Source organism: Haemaphysalis longicornis, unplaced genomic scaffold (genome assembly GCF_048455015.1).
Source record: "Haemaphysalis longicornis isolate Haplotype H1 unplaced genomic scaffold, Haemaphysalis longicornis Haplotype H1 scaffold_9, whole genome shotgun sequence".
NCBI classification, from domain to species: domain Eukaryota; kingdom Metazoa; phylum Arthropoda; class Arachnida; order Ixodida; family Ixodidae; genus Haemaphysalis; species Haemaphysalis longicornis.
The window spans coordinates 63,042,006-63,068,340 of record NW_027526460.1 but is presented as its reverse complement, the minus strand read 5'-3'; the positions used below and the strand labels follow the sequence as shown (position 1 = coordinate 63,068,340).

The following is a 26,335-nucleotide window of genomic DNA, read 5'->3' as shown; positions in this document are numbered from 1 at the left end:
TTTGTTTCCTACATAAGCAATTACATTGCATACACGATGGAAAAAAATGTGCAGCTTTGTGACGTCAGTGTTTGTAGCACTCAGCTGGATGTTTTCAACTGCTTTGAGCGCAACCTCGTCGTGGTTCGGCTGCGCGCAATGCGCGTCATCCAATTGGGCCTTGTTAAGCCTTTACGGAGGAGCAGAAGCGGGCTCTGTCGAGCGCGCTCGTAGCGTTGCTCCAAGACGCGTAGCAGGATGTGCGTAGGTTTGTTTCCATGGATGACCATTTCGGTGGCAACGTGGGACCCTTTGATGTCGGTGAATAAAATGTAAGTTCAGCTGCTCAGATGAGGCATTCTCGTCAGTGTGGCACTGCCGCTTTCAGCTCTCACAAGCCGGAAAGTTCTACTTTGAGCCTCCATTAGAACTTTTGACTTCGCAGAAGGCTTCAAAAAGGTGAAAGGTGAGTCAGGCGTGTACCATGACCGTTGTCAGATGGCTAAGCTCGGCGTAGTGAACACCAGCTACGAAGTCTGCGAAACTTATTGAAGCCGTTTGGGTGCCTCTGTTAAATTGCCGGTATTGAATCTTTTCATTTATTTGGCAGCCTCGTTTGTGTTGCAGCCTCCTCTCTCTCGTATAAAAGTGTCACGATGCTTTTCTAGTAGCGGCGTAGCTATTGAACTCTTAGTACGGATACGTAAAGATCTCAGCGGTGAACCAAGGGCCATACGTGTATTAACGAATGGGACTGACCGAAAACATTGCTCGTAATATTCAAACTATTTTATATGTCGGCAATTTACGGTTTGAGTGTCGAATTTGTGTAAATTAGCACAGAAAACCGATACTTCCAGATATTTATTCAAAAAATCGGGATTGGACCTGCGCTATCAACAATTAAAACGACGGCAATGATGCGTATCCTTAGTACATCCGACATATACAAATCTGAACTTTTCCACTGCACATGCCCACCAAAAGATTGCAGCAGGCTGAAATGGAAAAAACTTAACGAGTGATACTTGAATAGCTTTAGCATACAGCATAAAGTACCGTTGAATGAAACTCTCATACATTATTTTTGGGGCATGTTTGAGGATTGAACCGTTTGTCGAAACAAAGAAGGAGCCTCAGTTTTCTTTTTCAATTGTGAAACAGGCGCCGTCAAACGTAAGCCAGTGTGAATAACTGATCCACATTTCTAGTTTTATCAGACGGGTCACCACGTCATGGAATCTTTTATACGAGGTGATGTTATACAATACACCTGCACCTGCGCCATGAGGGCAGCCTTGCAGATGACGACAAACAAATCAAGATCACCAGAGGAACTTTAACTGGTTCCGAAATCCGTGCACACGGGCAGGCTTTTTTTGTCGTGTCCAGCCAAAAAAAAAAAAAAAACGGCGTTTTTAATGAGAACACAGTGCTCCACTTCGCGCTCAGTCGAGCCAGGCGTTGAATCCTACTTTTTACGTTGGCCTTTTTTGTGGATAATACCGACATATATTTTGTTCTCAAACAATTCTTGCGCGGAAACTTCCTTGCGCAGCGCTTAAAATACTGCCCTCACTTAGTCATAAAAAGTAGAAAGGGAATTCTGGTTATGTGACCCAGCCATATTTGGCATATAAGGGGCACTTTAGCTGAAGCTTATGAATTAACTTAGGTCACCGAGGGATCTTTAACGCGCTCCCATTTTTCCGTCCCAGGGCGGTTTCATTTTCGGTTCCAAAAAGAAAAAAATGCCGTAGAGGCCGAGATAGTTACGAAAAGGAGCCGCCCATAGAAATAGGCAGACAGAGACTTATTCGTTTGAAAATTATTCAAAGCACTATGTAACAGCTACATTTTGATGGGGGTTTTTCAGCTTTTTCAAGGTTCAAATTATGCCCCTACGTACTATGTAGCGCATACTTAGTCTTTTCTTTGCTGTATAGGGTGGGGGTATCTAAGGATTACTTGGCGTGGATGTAATCCAGCAAGTATATATCGTGCAATGAATTCGCAAGAGGCCTGAGCACCGACTTTTATCCCGAACTTTCCCGATAAGCAATGCTGCCGTGTTTTCTATCGGTATGGTACACGTTTCTTTAAGGAAATGTTCAAAAGTTGGACCCGGACCTCTGCGCTTACATCTCTGAACTTACACCTCGGCACAGGGGTGATTAGAAGTGCAGGGCTTGGAAATAATTCATTTCAGCTGAATTAACCTAGTTTATACTCTGTTCCAGGGAGTGGGGTGCTTTCTCGCATCGATTGCATGAAAAGAACCACCCCTTATGACTAACGGCCACACAGAATAGTGCAGTGTGTATTATAATCCTGTTTTTCCGTGGTTGAAGTGCTTGTGTGCACGAATTTCTATACTTATTTCTTTTGTTATTCAAGACAATTCCCAGTAAAGAAATACGCAAAAATTCTCACAACTCAAATCTAATTTTAGGTTTCTCAAGAAGAAATGGGTTACGAAAGTGTCATGGCCGTACTTGCTGCCATCGCTGTTGCCGTTGCGGCGATGCCAAACCGAAGAGGTGAGTAGGAGAGTAAATTTTAATATATTTCGAGAGAAATACCGATATACATTTCAGAAAACCATTAAAATGCCGTAAGCCACTGCACGTTCACCTGTGCTTTCCTGCGGAGAAGCGTAGTGAAGTTAAGAGCAGGACGTCTGCGCGGATTGGCCAAGGCTGGCTGTGCGCTTATCGATAAAGTGTTTCCATTATTTTTCTTTGCCAAAACATAAACGCTTTTAGTTTTCGTTGAAACCACCAACAAAGAAGTGCGAAAGGAAGCTTGTTCACTGCCATTCGTTAACTGAAAATTACAATTTTAGTGCACAGTGAAGTCAAATAACGATATTGAATTTTCGAAAATAAATAGATGTTCTCCACCTGCTTTTTAAAAAAATGTTATGCTTTTCGGGGGAAGTACACAAAAACGCCGCATTAAGCTTGTTTGTTTATTTTTAACATCGAAAAATGTTTAATGCTCGTGCACTGTTCTCTAAATGATTGGCCACAGCTTTGTTTTATTAAAAAGATTAACAGTAACAACCTGAGATCATACGTTCCTTGCAAAATATCTCACTTTCCGCGATGAGTATGCCATAGGGACCATGTGAACACAGGCATCTCCCACTTGTGCTATCATAACCCTTATTTCCAATCTACGCAGACACCTCCTGCGACTTCACGGCTTTCGACCCGTACGCCGTCGTGTCAAGGATCCTAGCCAAGTTGCCCACGCACACCAAGCTCGGTCCCCAAGAGTTCAGGGCGATCTTCCCAGGCTTTGAAATCGGAGGTCTCAACGTCAGCGGTTTGCACCACATTGAACAGTACGGACCCGCCCTCCCGTTCTGTGTCAATGGAAGTCGTCTGCTCCAGGTGGACCTCATCCACGAGGACAACGTCGCTGCATCGGTGCCTTGGAGAAGCTGCTCCGGAATGGAAGGCAGCATTAGGCTTAGCGCCGAGCTGTCGCGCTTCACGGTGCAGTTTAACGTAGTCGACTTTGACGCGGAAAAAGAAAGTGCACTTTCATTCATTGCATCAATGACTCCCATTACCGTTGAAGGTGTATACGCGACGGTTGAAGGCGCTGGTGATGCTTTGAATATCGTTGGTGCTTTAAGCAAAGTTTTTGACGGTTTTCTTCGGGAAACCTGGAACCAAGTATTCTTCGCCTCGTTTCATGGCGCTCTTGGGGAGGCTCTTGAGGAAAGCTTGCAGGTTCGTAGCAACCAAATTACACCACTGTAAGAGACTTACAGACGTGAAATAGCAGAAGGCCGTGCGGAAACAATGAAGAAAAATAAAGCAGTTCCACCCAATGTGAAAGCTGCCTGAAGTGCAAAGCAGTGATTGGCCATAAGGGGCTGTACCACCGTTATCCGCTTACTGCTACCAACCCACGCAAATCAAATTTCCCGCCTTCACAGTGCTCGCGCGCCCCCTGCTTGAAACTGTGCCAGCGGGAGTTCTGTTCGAGGTTGGCCAGTTTCGCGGAGCTCCAGGAGAGCCGTTCTGCGCAAGCGCAAGGATTGGATTTGATTGCATTGAATTGGAGTGAATTGGATTGGATTGGATTGGATTGGTTTTGGATTGGATTTGATTGGCTTTGAACTGGATTTTGATTGGTTGATAAGCAGCAGTAAGCATGATAATCATTTAATCCTAGACAACCAGGAAAACTAAGAATAACGAGCTGAACCTTGGCTCACGCTACGTATATCCTGGCCCGAGCTAAGCCACTGCTAAGCGCCAGAGGTTCATGAGTTTCGAGCGTTACGCCTATATAAACCACATGGCTTTCGAAGCCTCTGGCTTACGCCACGGCGAAGGGACCGTGACAGGCTACACCGTAACGCCATGGCGATATGCTTGGTTCCAGCGAGCGAGCTAGGACGACAAGGCGAGCGCCTAAAGTGCTCTGCACTTAAGAAGAAAAAAACTGTGGTTGATTCTCCTGTCATAGGAATCGGTAAACACGAAAGGGAAATGTGCAGCGAAATCCGCAGCTGAGTATGATTTGCGGGTCAGCGGCTGCCTTGTCGGAGTGCTTGGCGAGCGATGTCCTGCTTGTGTGTCGCTTCGGCAAAGGTGTACTAGCGTCATTTCCGTGATGGATATGTCGTCAGTGAAATCTTGGAGTATCCCAGCAAAACACTTTCGTGTTAAAATATACAACCCGCAAACGAAAAACCCTAAGTATAACGTATTCTTTAGAACTAAATGTTGCTTCCCCGCAAAAAGACCTTGTGTGCAGGGGTGCACCCTTTACAGGCCGATTCCTTCGTTGTGCTTGCGTCATTTCCGTGACGGATATGACGTAAGAGAAATCTTCGTGAATCCTTGAATAAAACACTTTCGCTTTAAAAATCCAGCACCCCTCCGTCTAACGACGACGATGGCTCAACCCTTAGCCGTCTCGTGGTAGATTCTTTTGTTGGCCAATGCCACACTGAGTATGTGCTACTGTGGAGGTACGCGCCACTTTTCTAGAATACCCAACAACTCCCGTGCGTGCACACAGTAGGCCTAACGATTGGGTTTCAGGTGCACGGCGCGAATCGGTGCCTGCTGCTTGGCGCTCGCTTCGACCATGTCGAAATGAAGCAATTAGATAGACGCCTGCTTCATAACGCGAGGTACTCAAGTTCTATTCCGGATGCCGGAAGCGTATTTTTCTTTCACTTCACTCGGGATCATTAATCGTCATCGTCAAAGAAAGATGGCTTGCCAGCAGCGAGTATTGGCGCACAACGGTATCAGAGAGAGCACTAAAGCTTCGCTTTAAAACTCTCCTTTTATTTATTCAGTTGGTATTATACATTACTCTTATGGTTTTGTCATCCTTGTAGTGTTTTAAATATCATCATGTTTATGGTTAGGTTCTTGTCAAAAACATTACATCTACATTTTGTTACCTTGTATAAGGACATCTCCTATAAAGATGTAGTTTATTTGCCGCTTGTCACTTTTGGACTGCATTGATGTTTTGTATTCGGAATTCGTGCCCGTAGAACGTGAGGTTTGTGGAAAGGATGCCGACATACTGCCTTTTTGTTTTGTGGTTGTTACAGAAGCAGTCAGCGGGGCTTCAAACATGCACCAATATCTACTTTGACTCAATTACTCAAACAAAAAATAAATACCTGATATATGTGGCTGTTTTTAAGAGCAAATTCCGGAAATAAAATGCGTATTTTAGTCTGAAACACAACTATAGTGGACTTCTTTATTTTTTGAAACGCTGAATTTATGCATCAAATGAAAATTGTAAGCAGCGTTTGGTGAAAGCTGTGTCTTATAGGGGGCAAGTGCAGGCAAGCTGGGTTTTTTTTCTCAAAGCTGGGCGGCAGAATATGCTGCGGCTTGTGCCAACAGAAATATGCAAGGTATCGTTGCTATAAACTCAAGGCAGAAGAACAGGCTAGCAATAACAAATACTTCCTTCACCAAAAAAAAAATACTTAACGAAAAGTTTTGTCAAGAAATTCTGATGATATAACTCAGACAAGAACTGCGTATTTTCAAGGATACAACTGCAACAAATATAGAAAGACGAAGCAAGACGCAGTCACAGATATTGGATGGTTTGCAAGACAATTGGAATATATATTTACATATACCGTTGGTAAATGTCAAGAGTGTAACTTAAGAGAGCAAACACGTTAGAACTTTAAGGAGGCATGTGCTATGAGTCTAGACCGAAGAAAGCCTCCGTAGTAACTATCATCGGCCGCCTTGCAAAGTATAGATTCCTAAAAGCCACACTCTCAGTGCCAACTTATTTACTATTTTCAAAATGGTACAAACAAGAACACTCAAGTGCAGCAGTTTGGCTGTAAAGCTCAAGGAACGTCTGCACCTTTGCAATACGCTTTGGGGCCAATTTAAGAATTGTGTCCCCCTATACAAAGCAACCCAGTGCTTACAATCTTTACCCTATGCTAAATGTCTGAAACAACCAGAAGCAGCATAAACGTACAATAAATAAAACCGGCGCAACAACACTGAAAGCGACGCCAGGTCTACCTGGGCACTGTGAAACCGAGAGCTCTACTTGTTCGCCTATCACTGTCATTTGACGCAACCTCAGCACTGTGGCTCTCCTGAACCTATCCTGGTTGATTTTCCCAGGAACGGAGCGAAAAAAGGCTTCTGGCGTTCCTCCATAAAAGAAGTATTTATACGCCTAGGGGACAATAACAATTATTAAGTTTGTCTAGTGATAATTTCAGTGGAAGAACGCTATAAATACCTTTACCACGCGTAGGCAGTTCTTTGCGTACTGTCAATTTTCATATGTGTGCTTTCGCGTTCATGCAAGGATCCCATTTTCAAGTTTTTAAGCAAGATACAGTTAGTAGAGGGCACGCTGAGGCTCTCACTGGGAGCCACGCGCTGGGGAGCTCTGTCCTGGCAAACAAAGAAACCGTCACTGCCAGAGTCCTCGACATCGCGGGGACCCTTTGGGACTCGGCCTCCCCCCTATTCCTGAACCCAATGTCAAATAAAGTGGCAAACCGGCACTACTAGTACTGCTATACTGCCTATACTGCCGGTCTATACTGCCGGTCATGTCAAAGGTGCTAGAAAAAGTTATTTTACATCGTCTTACAGATTTTGAAGAGAAGCACAGTCTCTTAAACAGCTCACAGTTTGGCTTCCGCAAAGGACTTAGTACGGAGTTCGCATTGCTAAAACAAAAAGAGTCACTTTTGGCAGCGCTTGAAGAAGGAGAATTGGTTCTTGGGCTGTTTATTGATTACTCTAAGGCTTTCGATCACATAAATCACCAAATTCTAATTAATAAGCTTGACCGTTACGGTTTTCGAGGGAATGCCGCGCACCTAATTACGTCTTATCTGGAACATCGGAAACAAAGGGTTCATATCGACGACTGTTTTTCCGATCTATTGCCTTTATCTTCTGGTGTACCACAGGGGAGCATCTTGGGACCATTTCTTTTTAATATCTATATTAATGACGTGGTCAGCATTAGCCCTAGCGCTGAATTTATTATTTATGCTGATGACACCAGTATATTTTTACGAGGAAATTCGGCGGACAAATTAGTTGGCGAAGCAAATTTTGTATTGGAAAACCTAAATAGCTGGACTGAGAAAAACCATCTTAAAATAAACACGAGCAAAACCAAATCTGTAATATTCAGAAGTAAAAATAAGAAGGTAATACTGACGCAACAACTACTGCTGAATTCGACCCCGGTTGATATTGTACCCAACATTAAAACACTAGGAGTGGTCTTCCAGGAAAACCTTTCTTGGAACGAGCACATCGACACAATATCAAGTAAGTTATCTCAAATAGTGGGACTAGTTTACCGGAATCGCCTGATCCTTCCGAGACATGTAATGATATTAATTTACAACTCTTTATTCTCCTCAAGAATTAACTATTGCCATCTAGTTTGGGCATCCACTAGTCAAGAAAACATACAAAAATTGTATTGTCTACAAAAAAGATTTCTACGTGCTGTAGAGGACGTGCCTTCACATTTTCACACCTACCCGTTGTTTGAAAAGTATAATGTAATGCCTTTTGAGAAGATGTACAACTTTAGATTAACGAAAGCCTATAAACAAGAAATAAAGGGGAAATATGTATTCTTGACTGAACTTGCCAACCTTAAAAGAAATTGTCAGCCTTATAAAATGCGAAACTGCGAAATTTGGACTGTTAAAACTTGTAGAACAACATATGGGCGACATATGTTAGGAAACAGACTTCCGAGGCTACTAAATGCTTTATACGAATTTAACTTTCAGCTGGAAAGCAACACTTTCAATGCAATACGTTCCTCTCTTGCAAATAATTACATTGACACTATATAATATCTCGCGCATGCCTATGAGTGTCAGCTATAGAGAATATGTCGGTGTACGCTAGGCATGGCGATTTGTAACCAACTTATATTTCCTTTCGGTCGTGTATTGAATGATTTGTGCAATTATATATCTATAGTGTACTCCATATAAATTACAAAGTTATGTTAATCTGTATGCATGTATTTTGAAGGTAATCTATATGTATTGAGCTATTTAATACATCCGTTGGTGTTCATTTTCTTTTGTGTATGGTTTGTACGCAAGACGTGGTTATTTGTAGTGGGCTCACATTTTCCTTCGGGTCCTGTATTAAGTGATTTATCTGTTCAGTACATTTTTTTTTCTTTTTTTTCTTCTCTTGTTGTTGTTGTTATTGTTGTCTGTTTTTTTTTTTTTCGATGGCGCAATGGATGCCATGTTTCTAAGCGGCTTTTTTTTTATGTACTGAGAACACCGTTGTACGCTGGCGCCAAAACGGAGGCCCGCAGCTCCGTCAAGCTATCCTCGAGATGGCTTTTTCTGCCGGCCTCCGGCGTTGTGTACTATGTACCTGTACATGATGTCAATAAAGTTCACTGTTCACTGTTCACTTTGCTACTACTACTACCCCCCACCACCACCACCACCTCTACTACCACCACCCCTACTACTATTACTACTACTACTACCACTACCAAAACCACTGCTACTGCTACTGCTGCTACTGCTACTACTACTACTACTACTACTACTACCACCACCACTACTACTACTACTACTACTACCACTACTACTACTACCACCACGACTACTACCACTACTACGACTACTACTACTCCTACAACTACTACTACTACCACCACCACTACTACTACTACTACTACTACTACTACTACCACTACTACTACTACCACCACGACTACTACCACTACTACGACTACTACTACTACTCCTACAACTACTACTACTACCACCACCACTACTACTACTACTACTACTACAACCACTACTACTACTACTACTACCACTACTACTACTACCACCACGACTACTACCACTACTACGACTACTACTACTACTACTACTCCTACAACTACTACTACTACCACCACTACTACTACTACTACTACCACTACTACTACTACCACCACGACCACTACCACTACTACGACTACTACTACTACTACTCCTACAACTACTACTACTACCACCACCACTACTACTACTACTACTACAACCACTACTACTACTACCACCACGACTACTACCACTACTACGACTACTATTACTACTACTACTCCTACAACTACTACTACTACCACCACCACTACTACTATTACTACCACCACCACTACTACTACTACTACTACTACTACCACTACTACTACTACCACCACGACTACTACCACTACTACGACTACTACTACTACTACTACTACTACTACTCCTACAACTACTACTACTACCACCACCACTACTACTACTACTACTACTACTACCACTACTACTACTACCACCACGACTACTACCACTACTACGACTACTACTACTACTACTACTACTCCTACAACTACTACTACTACCACCACCACTACTACTACTACTACTACAACCACTACTACTACTACCACCCCGACTACTACCACTACTACGACTACTATTACTACTACTACTACTCCTACAACTACTACTACTACCACCACCACTACTACTATTACTACTACTACTACTACTGCTGAGGCTCCAATGACGCTATGCGCATGTTGAAATCATGGTCCCACTTAACCCGTGCTGCGTATTCCCGATGCTTCAAGCAGCCACCGTAGGCAGCTTTGATAGTACAGGCTTCCACGCTCCCTTATATTCACTTTAATTGTTCTCAACCCTCTACATTCGCATATGTGAATATAGTGTACTAATGTTACACTATACTCACATATATTCCACACCAGTTATTATTTGCCAATAAACTGCTCTACTAGACCATGTTCGAAACCTACCTGGTGGTGTATATGCTCGAGAATAATTTGAGCCAATTATTCTTTTGAAGAGGTAGCAAGAGGCTTGTAAACGGGGTCATTTTCACCGTTGTATACACCAGGAATGCAGCCGGGGCGCTGTTTCACGAATGTATATTACCATGCGTCGCAGAAAAGCAGTTCAGCCACAGAGGCCTCATGGGGAATAAACAACATATGCCGCACAAAGATAAATTCATAATACACTGTCAAAGGAACAATTTAACCAGTGAATCTGTGTTGTTTGAAGTGATGGGCCCCGAGTTTTTGCAACTTCGCGTACTAAAGTGGTCACTCGTGATTTTCCACTTAACACATCTTCCACATATATTTATAACATTTATGAAAAATGAATAACTTCATAAGCAGGCAAGTCATCAGCGTCAAGTACTGTCACATAATTGAGAGGTAATTTAGTGGCCGATGCCTCTGACTGGAGGAGCGACAAACAACTCCCCCCAACGTGTGAATTCGGGGATGTGGTTTGGACCTACTAACCGGCGATAGGTCCACGCCTGATTGGCCGCTGGCGTGAGGCACGAGACGGGGCACCGGATAACCATTTCCCAGAAACGTTGACCGTGTTATTCCCAGAAACGTTGGCACAATGGCCGAACTTGTGAAACTACGAAGAAACGTCATTTTTTATCCAACCCGCAGTCCTGAGCAATGGCAAGTTGACACGTGCCCCACAAATTATGGAAAGCAAATGCTGAAATTTTGCCTCCCTTCAATGCTCAATCGACTTTATTGCGAACATGGAACTGATATATTTACACTTTCTTTTAATGATCTGCGTAACGCGTTTTTGTAGTGGTCTCATAGAGCTCCTGTATATTTTGTTTTTTGTTTTTTTTTTCATTGTATTCTGTTTCTCCTTCGTTATCAATGACATTTATATGTTGCTGTAATGCCGGATTAACTATTATTCTTAGCGTCACACATTATGGAATGCTTTACTGACCTCCTGGTGCATACAAAAATCCTTACCCTGATTTAGTCACTATACTACGGTCTCTGTTATTCGTTATCGTTTTTTTTTTTGTTTTACTAAAGTGGACCTTTGCTTCTGTACGCGAAAAACATGTAATTGCTTTGTTGCCAATGTATGCACACGGCCTCCTGTTACTCTCCACTGGGTGCTATGTAGGGGGCACGGACCTTTGTGAAGTCTTTGTATGGCTTTTTGTCTGTGCCTGCAAACATCCTTGATGTTGAAATGAACTGAATGGAATTGGATTGAATTGAATTGAAAACAAAGTACATTGACTTTCCCCACATAAACAGGAAATCAAGAACAGGCTGACACAGACGGTATGACGACTAAACAACGTACTGCAGTTGGCACCCCGTTGGGGTCACAGCTGCCAAGAAACCGACACAAAGTACATTGATCACAATGAAGGAAATGGTACCTGCCGTTACAAGTCCAAGAAAGAGACGCCAGTAGGTAAAGGGGATAGTAAAGTGTACAATAGGCGGGGTTGGAGGCTTCCCCCAACTGCTAACAAAGGCGCGCGAGGAATACATACAGCATGGTGCACTTAAGGAGGCGAATATAGAAGCCCGTGATTTCCACTTAGAGAGGTACATCAGAGAAGGCGAGTAGAAAGAGTCCGAAGAAGGGTGGAGAAGGGGAGAACAGCTTCAGCTTAGCTGCGGCCGGGCTGATGATCTCGCCAAGGTGACGGAGACTGTCGGCCGTATGTGGTGGAGCGCCGCTCATCAGCGACGCAATTTGGGCGAACTTCGGCCGTGCACTTTCACCTCCTTGAGGCACTCTTTGGGGGCCCGGAGTTCACCGCCGTCGTCGCTCGGCCTCCCCAGAACAATTCTCAAACTCGACGCCGCGTCCCGGCCGTCCATACGGCCACCGCCAGTTCTCAGCCCATTCTCCCCCAAACCCCGCGCTGCACCATGCACACAGTCCCTCGGACCGCGTGTCTTCCGAGAATCCGCGGGGCCTAGGCTTACGTTGTCCGCGGCACTCTCACCTACCTCTCTCCCAGAAACACATGGCCAGCCGACCCGCGTGCGACAATAGAAGCGAAAATACTCATTTGCTACGCCATACGCCTCCTCTTGGCCCAAAAATGGCGAGCGTCAGAAAAAACAGTCGAGGAAGGACATGAATTTCGCGACAAGCACAAATGGGGTAAAAGCTTGTTATTTCCAAGAATGTTCCCGCTGAATATGGAATACATCCTGTCGTATTTGTATTTGCAGTGCTGAAAACAAAACGGAAGCTTTCGTTTAGCATCTGTGTATCGTGCAGCAATAACAGAAGCGCCGAGAAGAGCCAGAAATTACTTGCGGGAGTACTTCCCCCAGTGAACTCAATGTCAAGTAATGAATTAACTTGTATTGTTCGAGACTAGGAGGTCCCCAGGCCTAATAATAATGTGCTCATGCGTTTACCCGAAGAAAGTTAATTAACTTCTGCACTGTAGCCCGCGTCAATGACAGGAGCACGGGAACACAAGCATGACGGGAACTTTGCTAACTTTGCGCTTGTCTCTCGGCACTCGTCCTTTTTTGCGCTGGCTACAATTTTGAAGTTGTTTCAACACCAACAAGCGCAAATGTCTGAAAATTTAATGAAGTGTACTGTTTGGAGAGTTGGTAGTTCATTGTAAAAGGTGCTACAGCGCGAAATGAAATGGTTAAAACATTTAAAATCTGATCTATTTTTGCGTTATCATTCTGCCCAGCAGCACTGTTGCTAGTTCACCATTTTACGTTGTGTGTCACGCTCTGTAGAAAATGCGTTACCAATTGCAATTGCGTGGAACGCTGGTCGAGGTGGAAGACGTTCACCTGGGAAATTTAGAGAAAAATAACTTAATTCTTCAGAGGGAATAGAAAGGAACACTCGTCACTATCCTCCCATCAGTGTTGCGTATACTTTCGGCTACATTTCCCACAGTACCCTACCGGTTCGAATTACCGCAAGCGATCTCCGCAATAACTTTAAGCGTTCCTGCCAAAAAGATACGGAAAGGAACTGTGGGTGATCTCTCGCCAAAGAACCCAGTGTTAAGTGATGATCTAACTTATAGCGTTCCGGATTTAAAAGTTTTGGTGCTTTGGCGCTTTCACAAGGAACTTTTGCTGAACTTTGCCATTTTAGACAGCGCAGTAAATTTCAGGAACAGGCGTTGTGCTGCTAAACACAAGGACGCGGGTTCGATTCCCGGCCGCGGGGACCGTTTTTCTGGTAGAGGCGAAAAGCAAAAAAACACCCTTGTCCTCGAGATTTCGGCGCATGTTACACACCCCCAGGAGGTCAAAATTAATCCGGAGCACTGCACTACGACGCGCCTCATCGCCTGAGAAGCGTCGGGGCGTTAAACATTGATTGATTGATTGATTGTAGGGTTTAACGCGCCGACGCAACGCAGGCGATGAGGCGCGCCGTAGTGGATGGCTCCGGATTAATTTTGACCACCTGGGGATCTTTAACGTGCGCCGAAATCTCGTACACACGGGCGTTTTTGCTTTTCGCCTCCATCAGAAAAGCGGCAGCCGCGGCCGGGAATCGAACCCGCGACCTCGTGCTCAGCAGCGCAACGCCTTAGCCACTGAGCCACCGCGGCGGGTGGGGCGTTAAACACTACAATGAAATCAATCAATCAAATTACAGGAACACAAGCACAGAGACAGGACGGGCGCTACTTTTGCGTCTGTCTTTCTATTCCTGTCTATTTCACGCTGCCTAAAATTTCGAAGCTACCTTAATTAATACTATTAGCCCAAACTTGGGCTCTAAATGGAAAGTATTCAAACCATAGTTTCGTTTACCGGAGATGTCGCCCCCACACAAGGTGCACGACAGCGTGGCGAATAGTGCACTATTTATGTTGGTCCTCCGCTGCGTAGAAAGTTGACTATCAGGGGCTGTCGTGTGAACAATTGGGAGAGTTGGAAGAGTTTCAACCCGAAAATGCTGACTAATACAATAAAAATATGATGCTTTAGGCGGGCGACGAGGGGGTGAGGCCGAGCTCACGTTTATAGCGGTTGCGTTGGCTGTGCCATGGACAGGACGAGGCGCGTAGAACGAGGGTGCCGAATCTCATCTAGGCGCGAGCTGGCTGATAGTGCTGATGATGATTGGGACGCTGGTGAAGATGATGATGATGTCGTTGCTACAATACAATTAAGAAATAGAAGAGGTACACATGCTCGTCGCTCTCTTCTTTCTTCCATTTTGTGTTGTTTTTGCCATGCCTGCAAGTTAAAGTTCACTATCGGTTCCAAATTTGCGCCGGTACTCAAAAGCCGAGAAATGTACGCATGAATTTCGACGTCATCTGACAATATCCAGCATTACGTAACTTTGCATTGCTTTCGTGATCAATCGCTTCAAATTTTTCTAGATTAATGAAAAGTTATCTCAAAGTGCGTTAGGATTAAACGTAAAAGTTTGCTTTATTCTCAACTTCTCGCTTGAAAGGTTGTTCGACCAGGCTCCAGGCTACACCCAGTTTAAACTTACCAGGCGCAAACGGATGGGTGGCAACGTTGCACAACAATTGCAGATATTTCTATCAAGTTTTGTTGCTATGAAACGTCTCCTTTCTGAGAAAAACCGAATTCTAACACACGATCTCTATTTAAATCTCTCGCTGCTTTTATTTTGCTTTGATCAAAATTACTCTTCACCTACCTCCGCCTCCTGTGTTTAGATACCGTGCCGGGCCGGGTCATGCGGCAAAATTCACCCATCCCAACAGAGAGAAAAATGTTGGTCAACTCATCTAGCTCTATATTCGGAATAAGGTCACATTGCAGCCCTTCCAGTGCAATTTCGGACAGCATTCTCGACCAGCTCGGAAACTGAGATTCGAAAAAGAAGGAAGAAGTGGATGGAAATTATTTTTATATTCTGTGTGGTAATGACAGACTCCTTCCCCGCATCCTTTGATAATGCGAATATAGTACGGGCCATATGAGTAGCTTCTGCGTGCTCCTGTAATTATCAAGACATCCATCCACCTTCCTCTGATTTTTCTGCTTTCTTGCTTTAGTTTTTGTGGCGTCCATACACGCATAACCAGACATGCAACATTCCTTGGACCAAATATTATTCCAGCCCTAATAAACCTGGCGAGCCCTCGACAAGGAGTAGTGTTCTTACAAGAAACTCAGAGTGCCAACTCACTATTATAAAGCTGGACGAAGGTAGATGCCTCCTGCGTTCATATGGGTTTACGCGTCCTTCCTTCCACCAGGTAAAGTGAAGGTTATAAAACTTAAACAAAATGTTATTATGCATTTAAATTATTCAGAAGCTTTTATTAAGTTAAGGCCCGAAGCATAGAGCGCACGCCAGGCCGCAGCGAAACTGATAACTTTTTCTGATCACCAGATCGTGTTACCGCACATAGAATCGAGGGCCAGGATTGATATAACCCCACCGCCGCACGTGTAGGAATAAACACACTTCCACGCGCGGTCTCTGAAAAGTCAGTTACCCCCTGTTTACTGTGTCTCAGCCAAGGCTCACCACTCTAAAGCGAGGCCACAAGCCGGGATCGGACACTTGGACGCAGCGAGGCAGCGGACCGCATCGTGTGATCGCCTGCTCGTCTTGTCTTACCACTCATTGGAATTGTTGTACTTTGCTTTTTTTTTTCTTTTTATGCTTTATTGCTGCCTCCAGTACCGACTGTGTGGTTCTGTTTCTTTTTGTTCTTTCAATATTCAACTTACCTTTCATAGATATGGGCGGAAAAAAAGACGCTTGGTCAAGGCTTTCGGTCGCACTAATGGGGAGAGAAAAACTCTGAAGACACATTAGCACTTCTTAGAGGCTGCGATTGCGAAGGCGCTAATGTGGCATTGAACGCTTCTGAGAGCTCCTCTTTCCCACGCCCTTGAAGCTCTTATCGCCGTGGTTTTCGCCCAGCAATTCCAGACAGCGTGACCGAATGGCCACGTGTCTTCATCTCAACAAAACGGGTAGTCTGGGCGGTTCTGCGGTGTCGTGATTGCATTCGCGTGGGCGGCAAGTCATTTGAAAGATGCGTCCTACAACGCTTCTATAGAAACTCAGGGTAGCAAACAGCGCCAATTGCGACGCCTACGAGGTTGAAGAGACACTCGGTTATGCGCTTTGTCGTTGCCCCCAGTGTACATCGGAAAGGCGCGTGTTGGCCGCCGAGCTCAGCCGATTGGGCAATCAACCATTCACAGTAGAGACCATCCTGTGACATCGACCCCTAGCACCGACTTCGCAGAAGGCAACAAAAACACTTTTGCGTTTCATGAAGGGTGCAGGTTTAGGGGAAAGACCACAAAGGGACTAAATTGAGTTCGCGTCCACGCTTTCATGCCCTCCTTTTTTTTTGCCTGCCTCTCTTTCATCCCCTGGACACCCCTCCCCCAGTTCCGAGTAGACATTCGGGGTGCACGTCTTAATGACCTCTCCGCCTTTCCGTTCGCGTTTTCCTCCTCCTCCTCCGGATATACCTTTTCCGCGCACATCAGACGAAGTAGTATTCGGAGTTCGTGTCAGAAGGTGCCGCTCCTCCTGCATTGCGTTTGCTTTTGCCCATCGGTGACACTCCGGTGAGTTGTGTATCTGTCTATGAGCCTTCACTATTTGCAGACGCATACAGCAGCGTTAATTGGCGTATTCATGGAAGGTTGTGGCCGTTACTACAGCAAGGTGGCCAATCCTGCTCTGGTGAGGGAGTGCGTTACCGGCAATGGCCGCCGGGGTCAGGCCGCACCCCAAGCCCCATTCTGCGATTCCATAAATACGCGGATTTTTTTTTGTTAACTCCGATGGGGATTGTCCGGCACCGGGATTCGAACCACGGTCCTTCTGCACGCGAGGCGGATGCTCTACCTCTACGACACCGCTGCTGGGTCGTTTTCAATTTAGGTTGAACCCTCTTAGGATTCAACTTAAATTGAGTAGTTCTCAATTTAAGTTGAACACTCTCAGTGTTAAACTTAAATTGAGAACGACTCAGCACAGGTGGCGTAGAGGTAGAGCATCCGCCTCACGTGCAGAAGGACCATGGTTCGAATCCCGGTGCCAGATTCAGCGGCCAATGGAACGGAAGATGATAGGTGTAACATTAAGGGTCAGGGTACAAACGCGTGTTGAGGATATATGAGTAGAAATTAAGAGGACGAAATGGACGTGGGCAGGGAATGTAATGCGAAGGCAAGATAACCGTTGGTCATTAAGGGTAACAGAGTGCGTTAGAGACGGCAGAAAGCAAGATGGACGTTTGAGATCAGGAAGTTTGCGGGGTACATTGGTCACAGTTAGCACAGGACCGGGATAATTGGAGATTAATGGGAGAGGCCCACTGCCCCGCAGTGGGCGTATGATTATGATGATGATGATGACAGCAGCGTTGACGTCTTAGCAATGGGAGCGTTAGATTTTGCGCTTCTTTTATTTACCTGCAGGTAACCCTATTTACCTAAAGAAAGAGAAAGATTTCTCTTTTTCAAGAATGTTTTCCTTTTCTGCTTTTATCATGCGTGTTAATTACTCTACACTCAATAACGTAATAAATTAATTACGGCTCAATTACTTTTTTTTTGTATGGCGATATAGTAAACGTAGAATGTACGGTGTTGTCAATCAGTAGTAAATGATGTTTTTTTAATGTATTACGTAATTGGCTGCACCGATACGATTCCAGGCTGGCAGTAGAGACCCCTACCCTGACGCTCTGAGTGAGCCTAAGTTGACAAAATTCCCTCGGGGCGAATTCCTCAGAAATTACTCATGATTTTTCTCCTGTACGTTTTAGAGAATTCATGCTTAGAGACAAAGCAATACTCGGTTGAAGAAATTCAAACCTCGAAGATTTTACGCGTTGTGAGATATTACAGCACGTAAAAAAGATAAAAACAAACTATATTCTCACGCGAAAACACAGTTATCACGCTGTGTATCAACGCACAGCGAAGCATTCCACCTAAGCCATTGCTGCTGCTCGGTTCCACCATTCTTATTTGTGAAGATTTTGTGACACCACCCCACTTCGAAAACTGAAATTTCTCACGTTATTTGAATATCTAAAGGTGATGCCTCAAAAATACATTGTTTTATACAATCATCTATCTCATCAATAAAGCTCAGTTTGGATGCACACTCAAGTCGTATAACTATCATGTCCGTCGCAAAGCAAGTATCCCCAAACAGTAAGGTGCAGTCGTAAGCGCTTCATTTTGATCAGCTCAAATTCAGAGACCGATGGTCTTCCCATAAGTCTACTGAAAGGAGGTTGCGTATGTTGAGAGGAGCTTTTATAAAAATATTAAATATTACCCTTCCTTCTTCAACTCCAACTCCCTGTTCAGATTCTACTTGCAGCCGCACGGCAATCTGCAAACCTTCTTTTCTGTAGGACCATATGGTGTGAATAGAACGACCGTTTTGATCTATTTTCTTGGTACAGGGAGAATCAGAGTCAGAGGAAGAGGGAAAAGATCTTGACTGAGCGGTCAGTTCAGCCAGACTAGCTCCCTACTATACGACTGACCACGCTCAGATGGCCCTTTCTTGCTTACCTGGCATTGGCTGTTTCATGGTGGTTCCTGCATTTGCAGTTTTAGATTTTGTTTTGTTATTTCCGCACTCCCAATAACAGTACTTCTCTACCACGGGCCGCGCTGCATAATGCCCGCATGCGAATGACTTTTTTGTTTTCGGGAATGCAAAGTAAATGGGTTCCGTGGGGAAAACACTGTTTTCGTTCCAGCCATTAAAAGTTAAATGAACCAACCATTTTGCTTATTATATGTCTGTGTCACTACTTATGCATCCTTGGAGCCTATTCACTCCTTAAAAATGACGGAAACGTTGAAAATTGCTTGAGCTCTATTATGCAACCATGCAATACCGTGCACAGGTCCTTCCGAGGTTACGCTCGATGTTGCTTCCCACTCATATTGACTACTATTACCTTAAGAGCACGTTTTTCTTCTCTTCAGTGTATACGGTACAGACCACAACTGCAAAACCATTATTTAGCTCTGTTTTCTAATCCCAGGATAGCGATCGTGATTTGAAATGAAGTGGAAAAATAAGAGGGAAAGTTTTTTCACCGCAAACAATCTCTAGTAAGGAAAAATGTTTCTTCTCCCAGAGAATGCTCCCAGACTGCAAAAGAAGCTTTGAGGAAAATTCATCGAAGCTTTTCGTCTTCATCAGACAAATCATTCGGGACATGTAATGCGCTGCGTATTCGCCCTAAACACGAGGCAATACCACGTCAAAGAACTTAATTTCTTAGCGATTTTTTTTCGGTTTCTAATCAGTGAGCGTAGTTGGCCTGCGTTATCACTGGGAATACATCTATTTCAAAACTGCGTGTTCTCACCAAAGTGCAAGGCAACTTCAAGCATGGGCCCAAAACTGCCGCCCTTGATGGAACCTTTACGAGATATTTCATGCATATTCTACGGAGTGGTACCCCCAATGTAGTTACATTCATTCTATTTCATCAAGATGTTTCTTCATGTGCTTCGTTCTTTCTGTTTGCTGCCTCTCAGAAACAGGTCACAATCATGGCCTGCTCCACGACAGCAGTCATCTTGTTGTTCTTGGCGTCAGCCTCTGCCACCCAGACCACTTCGCCTGGTATGGATGAACTTTGTCGCGGAGATACTTGTGTGCTGCCGTTGCTGAAAGAGCAAAGTGATGTTATACATTAGGCTATGATAGTAAAAGCAAAACAAAGCACGGTGCAGTTGGAGCTCCACAGCCCTAAATATTAAACAAAAATCGGGCTAAGCTGATCTGTCTTGTCCGCAAGCATCTTATGAAGCACTAATAATGTGGAAATGCGGTGTGGACTTCTTCGCTTTGTTTTACAATGTAAAAAATATTTTGAAAATTCGGGGGAGCTGGCACTCATGCGCAACACTCAAATAGCGAAGCCGTTATAGGTGAAAATCGCCGGATACATGGTTAAGTTTCAATATCATGTTTCATTTGCATAGTTTGGGGGTAGTAGTCGTCGTCGTATGCATCGAAGAGGTCGCGGTCTTCTTCGACGCCAGTGGTGAGGGCAAATTCAACCTTATCATTGTAGACGTCCACCAGCTGTTCGTCATCGACTCGAGGCAGTGGTGGCGGGATCTGCAAGTCGTCTCCGCAAGGATTGGAACTCTCGTAGCCAAGTCTCCAATTATCCATAATGGCTTCTAGAGAACGCAGCAGCCGAGGTGATCTCTCCCAAGCAGCTTTTCAACTGCAGCGTTAGCGCTGGAGTGCTTTTACGTGCTCGGTAACGCTTGCCGACAACGCTGCACTTTTTTTTGACAAAGCCACTGCGCAAGCCAAGGGGTGTGCGGTCGTCGCTAAGCACGCGCTCACGAGCGCCCGGCATTTTATAGATATTTTTTTCATGCAACGGCAAACCTGCGGCCCGTAACGCCAGCTCCGGTGTTAAAAGCTCTCTTGTCCTTTGCAATGGCCAGACGCTTTTATTATCATAAAGCACGCCTCACCTCATGATAGGGACAAGGAATCAGATCGTGTAGGAATCAATGTTGATCATTTTCAGTTCCGCTGTAAGAAAGGTGAAAAATAACGGAAATGTAAAGATATTTTGCGTAGAACTTTTAACCGCTGTGTTTGTGAGGTATGCCCCAGCTCAAGGGGCAGCTCTTCAGGACAACTTGACATTTTTTAACAAAAGCAAAGGTTGTCGCATCAAGCCGATAATTTTTTCTCTCTGAAAGCATACTACAACCCTGGTAGCCCGGCCTAAAGGCGTCGCTCATTGACTCTCAAATAGACTTGTACGAAGGCAACTGGTACAGTCCCTGCCCGCTGTAGGAGTCGTACCTGAAGCGTCGACTGGCATCAGGGTCAACGCATAGCAGACCAATGCTTCAAAGCGACACCGCCAAGTTTCCCTCTATCTAGCTACATGATTTTTCCTGTTTTGTAACGTGTCCCGTGTAAACAAACTCGCTTTTTGCATTCAGTTCATGAAAAATGAACGAACCTGTAGCTTCACTTGAATTTTTTTTTTATTTCCAGAGGGTACGCAATTCCGAACACGCGTTTGCCTTCTGGCAAGGCCTTACTTAATAACACTTACTATGCAACGCTTACAAGGATGCAATATTTCACAGTTTTCAGCGAAGCCATGGAGCCAGAAACTGTAGAAACGATACCGCATGATGAGTGTTGAACCGACCTAGCGCATTCGCTCCATCAAGCTCACTCCAACCTACATTTCCTCGAACATTTCCGCTTTGCTCTCATACCGATTAATTTGGTATCTTCAACAGGCCCCTCCCCAAGGCCGTAAATAACCAGGCTCCTGGAAATTTAAAGTTTTTAAGTCAACAGTGAGCATTGAAATTTTACTTGACATTTCAGTGAATCAAATATAACTTGATGGAAAGCAGTTCGAATAATAGCCGAAAACGGAGGACAACAAAAGCAGGTTAGCGGGCATTACATCCATTAAAAATATTGTTTTATTTTTAAGCTGCTTACTACCTGACCTAATTGCTTACAATCACGATATGGTAGCGACTCAGGTTTTTCGTTTCCAGCGCTTTTTTAGAAATCCGGTTGATCGCTCGAGGCGCTTATTGCGGAACCAAGTTTGGTATCACCAGATGTGAACAGCCGTTGCCTTATCATCATCATTAGTATTTTTACGTCGACTGCCTCGCCATCGACTTTCAACAGCCCCTGTTCTGCGATGCCCTATGTCACTCCAAAATTTTTATTTCGTCTCTCCAAACAGTTTATGATCTTTTTTCCATCAAGTCCCGTTTCTCGTTACGATTTATTTGCCTGGGTCATCCACGGATTGCCGATTCTACGATTTGCCTGAACATAGGAAGTACACTGTTAGCTGTAACTTTAGTTACAAGGCATTCCACATGAGTTTGTTTCCTACGATAAAACCTGGTTTCCTATTGTAAGCACTGTATAGATGCATTGTCGAAGGTCATATTTCTGTGCCTTAGTACAAAGACGTCTCTTTTCTCAGACACGCTGAGAAAACATAAATCAGTAATTATGAATCGTTATAAATAATTGTTGTAATTTATTTCCAGTTATTCACCTATTAGTAATAAGTATTTATTAATTGGTCCAGCTATAATTGTTCAATTATTAAAAATTATTTCTATATTTGTTTTTTTAAGAAAATTTAAAGGAAGGATAATATCTAAATACATCCATAAATAAATCAATTAAATAAGTGAATAAAAATATTTAAATTAATTAATAATTTCATTTCTTGTGTTTACTTTACTTATTTATATATATATATATATATATATATATATATATATATATATATATATATATATATATATATATATATATATATATATATATATAGTTAAGAGAAAAGGTTCCTGGCTATGAGGTTAGCTGTACGATAGAGAAGTCAAACTGAAAACATAACAACATTTATTCTAACGTTTCGACCGGGGGCCGGTCTTTTTCAAAGACCGGCCCCCGGTCTTTGAAAAAGACCGGCCCCCGGTCGAAACGTTAGAATAAATGTTGTTATGTTTTTCAGTTTGACTTCTCTATCGTATATATATATATATATATATGTGTGTGTGTGTGTGTGTGTGTGTGTGTGTAATTAATACATGGAGAGTTATTATAAGACATAAATAAATAATTTCATTTCATTAATCGTGTATAAATAATTAATGAAATTATTATTAAATATTTCGTTTTTCATTTATTTATTTATTTATTTATTTATTTATTTATTTATTTGGAGACTATCGTACCCCTTTATTTTTCTTCTTAAAAGCAAACGGTTTGCTTATGGTGCATATAAGCAAACGGTTCCGCTAGAATTGAATACAGGTATTTCAGTTTGGGTCTCCGTTTTTCTCCTACAGGAAGCTGCAGTTTTGCCGACGAAGACCTAGAACGCGTCATCGAGAACGACCTCATCGCCAAGCTTCCAGCAGTGCGACGTAGCACCAAGGGCTTCTATGAACCCTCTGGGGAAGTTACTACTGTCAATGGTACAATCGAGGGTGTGGATAGCTTTCGACTCTTCGGCCCCCTCCTTCCGTATTGTAGGAACGGGACACGCGCGGTGCAGTTCGACCTAGTCAACGAGCGTCCTCTGTCCATAGAAATTTCGCGAAGAACTGAAAATAAGTTCATCACAACGGCAAAGCTACTGAGACTCACGGTCCAGTGCCTAGTGGAAGGCTCGGGACAAGGGCTACGTCTTCGCCGCAAGGCGGAAGTCCCCGTAGCCGTAGTGCTTCAATCGTCGGAAGGGAAAGGCTCGGTGGGCGCCATCTTCGAGAGGCAATTTCAACAAGGACCGACCAACTTCTGGTACAAGGTGTTTTTCGTAGACTTCGAAGCTCTTCTCAAGCAGCTCTTGCCGTAGGAAATAAATTCTACTTTGTGGAAATTTGTGTGTCTGTTTCATTCGCAGTGTATCCCCAGGTGGTCAAAATTAATCCGGAGGCCTCCACTAAGGCGCCCCTCATCGCCTGCGTTGCGTCGGCGCGTTAAACCCTACAATCAATCCATCAATCTTTCATAGTGTGACGAAAATAGGTTTTAGCATGTGTAACAAATTGCTGCCGCGCATCCAGTTGTCACAAACAAACAGAATAAGAAGCCCCATCTAAACTAGGAGTATAGCCAAAAGCAGGTTTGCGCTAGTGAGTAGCCTATTTATTTATTTTTATTTATTTATTTATTTTTATTTATCTATTTATTTATTTAGTTAGTTAGTTAGTTAATCCTCGAGGCCATGGCCATTCAAGAGAGGAGTCGCTTACAAGATACACTAATAGATGAATACAGTGCGCGTGTTGAAATATAGAAATAATAGATTTTGCTGATTATTCAATGTTAGCTAATGCTTTAAAGAAAATGTGATTATCGTGGATGGAAGAAATACCGGCGGCAACCCGGTTTCCCCCTAGGGATGTTTTAGTAATGAAAAATTCGCCAAAAATTTTGTTACATGAATCAACTGCAACTTTGTGATTGTGGTCAATGCGATGCGATATGTACTGAGGCCGTGAAAGCGGTTCATCATAAAGTGTGGTGTGGTAATAGACCTTAAGAAACAAAATTGCGACGTCGTAATGCAATTTTGGGACGTCGTGGTCCTAAATATGGGACGTCGTGGTGCTAAATATGGGAAGTCTATACTCCTTTTCACTGTTGTTACGCTTGTAGTCCCACTATAATTAGAAAAAAATAGAACGGGCTGAGTTATTCTCAACACGTTCGCGTGCGGTGATTAAATTATCATGACACTGATCTCATACTGGCGTGAGTACTCCAGTTTTGGTCTCATTAGTGTTTTATACCGAAGAAATTCTAGGATGCGGTTCGCTTCTTTAATAGAGAATTTTAACACCCTGTATGCTTCGTCTGTTCCGCTCGCACCGTGCTGACCAGGACCTGACTGGGCCCTTCTGCATTCGTTCCGGTAAAGTATATTAGTTCAGCGGGCCAGTCACGGTGGCGGGTTTCGTTCCCCGCCGCTCCGAGGCACGCAGGCGCAGACGGCTACCGATCAGCACGGTACGACCGTAACAGACGGGGCATACGGAGTGGGAAAACTCTCTAATAATGCCTTGTATGTGTAGCGTCCAAGTTAAGTTGTCTGCAATATTGTCACAAAGCTAAAGACGACGCAGTTTTCTTGAAGGAAAACACGTTTATTGGAGGGAACTTGTGCTCCCCTAACAACTCAAGAAATACACAGGTGGCGAAGCAGCAGTCAACAAAGTGACGTGTACGGGCGAGCGTCGGCGAGTCGAATGGTGCGGCATGTGCTCCTCGGGAATTTATCTTTGGGCGAGAGTATTCTCGAACCGTCGATTTCATCCAAAACACTGTAGACCAAAGAAGATTATTCTGGACTGTTGACCTTAGTTCGAAACACTCTCCCTATCAAAAGAGATAACACATGCGGCATGAAAATAAAGAATGGTGCACGGATAACACAGATAACAGCTCCGCGCAGCAAGTCGCCAAAAACAAAACATAAACAAATCCAATGCATGGATCGCGGAATTACCCCCCCCCCCCTCTAAGAGTGCATCCACCCGATGCTAAAATAAAAGACAGTCAAGTCCGTCATCTTGTGTAGTAACATTTCAGGCGAACCATGTGGGCGACTTCGGGCCGCGTGCGTCGTCGTGATGTTCTGGAATTACCATCCGGGATCACCTCGTAGGTAAGTTGGCCAATACGTCGTAGAATCTCGCAGGGTCCGCAATAGCGTCGCAGAAGCTTGTCACTGAGTCCGCGTCGTCAGATGAGAGTCCAAACCCATACACGATCCCCTGGGTGGTACACGGCGTCTCGGAGTCGGAGGTCGTAGCACCCTGCGTCCACCAGCTGCTGGTCCGTTGCACGAACTCGAGCGCGGTAACGGGCCTCCTCCACGCGCTGAAGGTATCCTTGGACATCGGGGTTGAGGTTGTCGTCTTCAACATGCGGAAGCATGGCGTCAAACATCGTAGTTCGCTGTATTCTGTAGACAAGCTCGAACGGCGTCATCTGCGTAGTTTCCTGGATAGCCGTGTTGTACGCAAACGTGACTTCATCCCACGTCTTATGTTCAACGTCGACGTACATCGACAGCATATCCGCAATCGTCTTGTTCAGACATTTCTTTAGTCCGTTCGTTTGGGGGTGGTACGCCGCCCTTCTTCGGTGATCCGTTTTGGTGTAGCGTAAGATTCCTTGCGCACGTTCTGCAGTGAAGGCAGTTCCGTGGTCCGTGATTAGGACTTCAGGGGCTCCGTGTCGCAGCACAACTTGGTTTATAAAGAATTTGGCGACTTCTTGTGCAGTCCCTTTCGGAAGAGCGGCGGTCTCTGCGTAGCGCGTCATGTAGTCTGTCGCTACGACAATCCACGTGTTCTCGGATCGTGACGTAGGGAACGGGCCCAAAAGGTCCATTCCAATCTGTTGGAAGGGCCTTGATGGGACGGCGATCGGTTTCAGAAGTCCGGCGGGTCTTGT

The 26,335-nt window shown here is 44.3% G+C and overlaps 2 protein-coding genes across 2 annotated transcripts; both read left to right on the top strand.

Moving 5' to 3' along the window:
* The first annotated feature begins 284 nt into the window (after positions 1-284).
* Positions 285-5,469, top strand: LOC144151779 (uncharacterized). The gene is made up of 3 exons (XM_077682916.1): positions 285-438; positions 2,432-2,519; positions 3,166-5,469. The coding sequence occupies exons 2-3, from the start codon at positions 2,447-2,449 to the stop codon at positions 3,750-3,752; spliced, it is 660 nt and encodes a 219-aa protein (XP_077539042.1). The 5' UTR covers positions 285-438; positions 2,432-2,446; the 3' UTR covers positions 3,753-5,469.
* An 11,343-nt stretch (positions 5,470-16,812) lies between these two features.
* LOC144152149 (uncharacterized) lies at positions 16,813-23,734 on the top strand. Its single transcript, XM_077683365.1, has 3 exons — positions 16,813-16,917; positions 19,873-19,960; positions 23,218-23,734. Exons 2-3 carry the CDS (start codon positions 19,888-19,890, stop codon positions 23,724-23,726), a joined length of 582 nt encoding a protein of 193 aa, XP_077539491.1. The 5' UTR covers positions 16,813-16,917; positions 19,873-19,887; the 3' UTR covers positions 23,727-23,734.
* Positions 23,735-26,335: the final 2,601 nt, after the last annotated feature.

Coding starts and splice junctions, on each gene's coding strand:
- LOC144151779 (XM_077682916.1), top strand. CDS start 2,447: ATGGGTTACGAAAGTGTCATGGCCGTACTTGCTGCCATCGCTGTTGCC. Junction 2,520..3,165: donor GGCGATGCCAAACCGAAGAG/GTGAGTAGGAGA, acceptor CAATCTACGCAG/ACACCTCCTGCGACTTCACG.
- LOC144152149 (XM_077683365.1), top strand. CDS start 19,888: ATGGCCTGCTCCACGACAGCAGTCATCTTGTTGTTCTTGGCGTCAGCC. Junction 19,961..23,217: donor CACCCAGACCACTTCGCCTG/GTATGGATGAAC, acceptor TTTCTCCTACAG/GAAGCTGCAGTTTTGCCGAC.